At 30.5% G+C, this 5,604-nt stretch overlaps 1 protein-coding gene across 1 annotated transcript; it reads left to right on the top strand.

The window, feature by feature from the left end:
* The first annotated feature begins 1,328 nt into the window (after positions 1-1,328).
* LOC110661169 (uncharacterized) lies at positions 1,329-1,727 on the top strand. The gene has a single exon (XM_021819723.2). The coding sequence runs from the start codon at positions 1,329-1,331 to the stop codon at positions 1,725-1,727; it is 399 nt and encodes a 132-aa protein (XP_021675415.2).
* Positions 1,728-5,604: the final 3,877 nt, after the last annotated feature.

The raw sequence follows: 5,604 nt of genomic DNA, 5'->3' as shown, positions 1-5,604 counted from the left end.
TATATATATATAAAGCTAGCTAATTTAGAGAAGTACACGGTACATAAAGTCCAAGACAATCAAACACAAGAGCAAAACAAAACCAGCATATAACTTCAAAGGGTTAGCTTGAGGATTTTAATTTTAGATAGAGTTAGTCAGAACTTAATTTTAATTCCAGAGTTGGATTATTATATGAAAAGTATATTATCATATTTCCAATCTTAATTTTCATGATTTGTTTCCGATTGAATCAGAATGATAAAACTTAAATTTTGTGTGAAAAAGCCCATAATATTACATAAATAATTAAAAAAAAAAAACTGATATATATATATACATATCCATTTTCTAATAATTAGGAAAAGAAAATTAAACAAGATGTAAAAAAAAAAAGATATTTTATTAAAATAATTTAATAATTTTGGTGATTGAGCACTTATTTCATGATATAAATATTAAAAGATTTAAATCTTATCAATTTTTATTTTTAAATTAAATAATTTAAGTCAATGATCACTGCAATTTTAGTATGAATAGACAACAAAATCATGCGGAACAATGCTATGTATCAATCAATAATAATTAATAAAATAAAGAAAGATTAGGAAGTTGATTAATTAATAATTGCATAATTGATTAATTTATGTAGCGCGACAGCCCACATATTGCATTCCAATCATCTGGCATACTAATAATGAATTATAGATCGTGATATTCAAAATTGCCGTGCCTTTGATCTCTTAATTAATTAGTGCGTGATGCCGGCAGAACAATGTCACTATCACCTCTGCCTATATATATATATATAATTTTTATTATCGGCCCTTAGATTTATAATATAATAATTAAATATTTGCTTTAGAATAATTACTCGTATATCTAACGGTGGATAGATCATTACCACAAATCATTTCTAATCTGGCCTACAGCATTTTCCTTGCAAGTACGAATTATATATGCTGCATCATGGTCAAACATCTGGAAGAGCAAATATTAATTTATTAAAAAAATATATATATATATATATATATATATATATTAATTGTTTGAAGGAGATTATATTTTATTTTATTTTATAATTAATATCTGGATTTACTGAATTTTTTTAATAAAATGTCAATAAACAAATTCGATAATTGACCAACTTCCTACATTTGAATTTCATGGTCCAACCGGCTTTGTTGACCAGCCTCATCTGGGGCTATGATTCTTTTCCATAGTGTGCTGCGCACGTGAAAGATTCATAAATCTCCTACATATGAACTCCTATAAAAGAAGCATTTTCTTTTCAACTCTGCTATATCTGCAACTGCAACTCATCTCTCTCTCTCTCTCTCGAACTGAGAATGGAGCTCATTTCTACACCGTTTACTGGCACCTGGAAAAGATACTGGAGAAGAAAGCGATACCAGAGGCTCGACGGCACACTTACAGGCCGAAAGAATATGAAAGTCATGAGGTTTGGTGGAGGTAGCCCACGTAGAGCTTGGAAGATCAGACCTAAGCTAAGAATATTAAAGATTGCAGCTGCTTCTCCATTGAAGCTTTTGAGGAAGCTCAAGAATGCTTATGTTGATATGATGCTTAACTTGGCTGGGACTGTCAGTTTCTTGAATAATGATAGTTCTTTTGGAAATAAACGGATTCCAAAAGCTAGGCAAGCTCCTATTGCTGGTTATTCTAATGAAGAATTTGAGACTAGGTTGGTTTATGAGATCTATAAGGCCTTGAAAGCAACTCAGTGAAATTTTGGATTTGGTTACGAATCCATGTGTAGATTTATCATTTATTTCATGTCTTTATTTATTTATTTATTTTTAGGGTTTTAATTCCTTCAATTAGGGATTCCTAGTTCTTGAATCATCCCATTGAAAGTTACTGGGATGTCCTGTATGTTTCTTCTACCTTGTAATAGTTTTTCTTTTCTTAATGTGTATTCAGAAAAGAAATTTTATGTCAATTAGTTAGCTGGAATTTTCTTGTTTATTTCTTTTTAATATTTTTGGATACATGGGAAAGGTAGAAACAAGGAAAAAAAGAAGAGGAGACTATTCCAGCAGGCATGGTGATCAGTTTGAAGAAATCTTGAAACTTCCCCGAATGCTTTCAATTGTCAAAACACACAAGCCATCGCTGCTTTAGCTAGAGTGTCATAACTTGGCCAAGCAAATATCTTATCCTATATAATTTCTTATTTTACTTATATGGACGTATCATTATAATTAAAAAAAAAAAAAAAAAAAAACTCATCACAAAATTAGTGAACGTTATCTGAAGTTTTGAATCCTAATTGGAGCCTCATGTGTATATATATAAACTCACGATAATTAAGTTATTACCAAAAGACCCAATTTTGATAGTTCTTTATTAATGAGTAACTAAAATAATATAAAATATAATTTAAAATAAGGCAACATTCTATTGATTTCTTACCAATAGACCAAATTTTGATAGTTTTAAATATGTTTACCTATTAAGTTTTCTATGAGTAACTAAACAAACATAAATGATCCCATTCATAAGCAACATTGAAGTTGAGTTCACTTATGGCTTGTTTAATAATTTTATTTTTTTAATTTAAATTATTAAATAAGGGAAGAAATTTTAATCAAATACATCATTATACTCCATTTGAGTTTTGCCTATCATACACTAAAACTAATTTTATAATTCATTAAACACCTGAACTTAAAAAAATATTATAATTAAAAAAAAAAATAGTGATTTGTCAAAAACAATAGAAAATAGCCACACCTTTTGCTAATTAACCATGCTTTGATTCTCCCATAAAATGAACAAATTATCCCTCTTCTTTAACCTCTCCCTCATTATCTCCTCCCTATCCACCTTCACTTTCTTACTTTACCCTAACTCTTTCTGATCAACACCGCCGCAACTAATTCATCTTTGTCCCCCTAAGATCAAAAGAATACACTCCTTAGTGAAAAATCAATTGATTATTCTTTTGAGTTTCTATACTTAACCTTTTCTCTGTTTCAATTATAGGTAAGCGTTTAGTTGTCATCAGCTTTGGCTAGTCCATTAAGTTTGACTGTGTATGCTTTTGTGCATTCTTTAGGTTTTTTTACTTAGGTTGGATAGATTTTTAAGATGGCTGATTTTATTAGGTTTTTTTTTTTTCTGAATTTTACTAAAAATAAAATTTTAATTTATAAAAAAAAAATTGTCCCATGCAGCAGCAGCATGTCCATGATGACTGTGAGATGTGGGCACTGCGGCAGCCTCGAATCTGTCAACATGATGAAAGTCTCTTTTGTCCATTTCCAATTTTTAACTTCTCTTAGCCATGATCAGGTGTGCAATAGATACTGCTACGACTACTTGTCCATGTGGTTCTATTGATCTTCTTCGTTTTCTTGAGAACTAATTCTATTATTGAACCAAGTTTACTGTTTGCATTGTTGCTATGGATAAACCATTGAGATCTTCCATAATGCAAATCTGATAACGAATTAGAGGATGATGACAACCCTGTGAACCGTATAAATATAAGCTTAGTTTAACCGTGGTTCATTTGGGGATGAGATTGATTCGCCTAGGTTGGAAAGGAGAGGGTACGATAAGAGAGAGGTGGAAAAAGAAAGATAATTTGATCATTTTATTGGAGAATCAGAAATCTAAATAATTAAGGAGTATGATAATGTATTTATTCCATAAATTTTAATTATATGATTTTTTTAAAATTTAATTTATTATAAATTTAAAATATAAAAAGTATATATAATAGGATTCACCTATTAAATAAATAGATCGATCTTACTTAATATTATGTGTCTTGATTCATAATAACCACATTTAAACAAAAATTATCGCATCCTTTGCTCAGACAGACTGGTCAACAAGCCAGCGAGTGCCGTCTCTATTCACTCTCATAATCATATAGCATTCCCAAATTTTTGTTAATTTCTCCATTGCTCATTGAACTGCATGTACAGGTTTATAAATTATTAAGTTGTTTCGAATAAATGAAATCATTTTTTATTTAAAATAGTAAAAATTAAATAAAATTTTTTTGAAAAATAAAGTTATTTTTTAATAACACTATTTTTTATACATTAATATATAAGAGTTTAAAGTGTGAATGGCGAAGATCATGCTTGAAAGTTGTACCCACTTGAGCCACGGTATAGGCCCCAGCAGATCAGATTTCAACCACATGTACAATCATGCAGAGGTTTAAAACCCTAGCTATTTTCTTCTTTTCAACTTCATCTATTCTCCCCTCTTCAATTACAACACAACACAAGCGAGCAAATTATTCATTTATTTATGTTCTAATTAGCCTTCCTTTGTTCTTTTTTGTTTGGTTCCCAGCCAGCAAGTGGGAGACCTCTGCATAATCTAGAGTTTTCCGCAAGAATAATGGTTGCTGCCTTGATGGGTAAGGATTCTATTAAAATAATAATAATAATAATAATAATAATATAAAAAAACGAAATCTGACAGAAACCTGAGTTTCCATGGGGCCACTTTTCTGCTGATCTATGACTTTCAGGCCATCGAACAAACTTCAAATTTATAATGCCCATACTGTCTCTTTCATTTCCCTCCTCATCTTATTCCATTTGACATTATGCACTAAATAAAACTGTTGGAAATTAAAATTCACCTTATATTATTAGTTTAGCATATATAGACAGTATTACAATAAAAAATCATATGTACTTAAATTACAGATTTTTTTTTTTTTTTTTTTTTTTTTATATTTCAATAATACAAACTGTGAGAGAGAAAAGGACCTCGCAATTGTGTCTGTTATCATGCACATACTTAGCACATACACAACACATAAACTGAGCACCAAAACTTTCTTAGTTGCTGTGACATCAATTTCGTCAGTTATAACATGCACACTTTCAACATATCGACTCTGTGGTATTCAAGGACCAAGTTGGTCATGCGACTTTTAATCCAACTTTCGGGAACTCTCAGAACAAAAAATGGCCTCACTTATTTTAGTTCTTAGTGGAATATTGTCAAACTTAGTTGGACAAAACCAACTTGCGCCCAAGTTATTCCAAATTGATAAGTTGCCTTTGGAAGTAAAGCCGATCCATTATGTGTGAGTTACCTCCCTTTTTACTATATCAAACCATGAGTAACCGGAATCATTTCCTTCAATAGGTAACAAGAGAAAACGTAGGAATTGAACGTCAAGAGAGAGAAATTAATGGCAAATTAATTGAAGCAAATCTGATCTGGTGTCACTGTCATCAATTACCATAAACCACTTATAAAAAAGGGGTATGAGAAAGAGGTAGTTGGCTATATAACTAGGACATTACGCATTTTATTTATTAGTTTGAATGAAAGAACAGAGGAGGGCCATAGGTAGTTAAAAGTAGTGATAAGGAAGCAACTATATAGAAGAACAATCCAATCATTAAACATTACTTAAAATATAACTTGAAATCCAATTCATGATAGCACTATCAAACCTTCTAAGTTGAAACATCAAACAAACACACACTTTTATTTTTTAATCCCTTAATTTCCTTCAGCACACCCTTCCATACCACGCCACTCCCTCCCCTAACTGACTAATTAACCTATCCTTCCTTTCTTCCTAACTAATTAATAAATCTATATATCTCTGTCCTC

The sequence above is a fragment of the Hevea brasiliensis genome, chromosome 9, assembly GCF_030052815.1.
Source record: "Hevea brasiliensis isolate MT/VB/25A 57/8 chromosome 9, ASM3005281v1, whole genome shotgun sequence".
Lineage (NCBI taxonomy): Eukaryota > Viridiplantae > Streptophyta > Magnoliopsida > Malpighiales > Euphorbiaceae > Hevea > Hevea brasiliensis.
The sequence above is the reverse complement of the archived record's forward strand: the minus strand, read 5'-3'. Positions and strand labels throughout refer to the sequence as shown.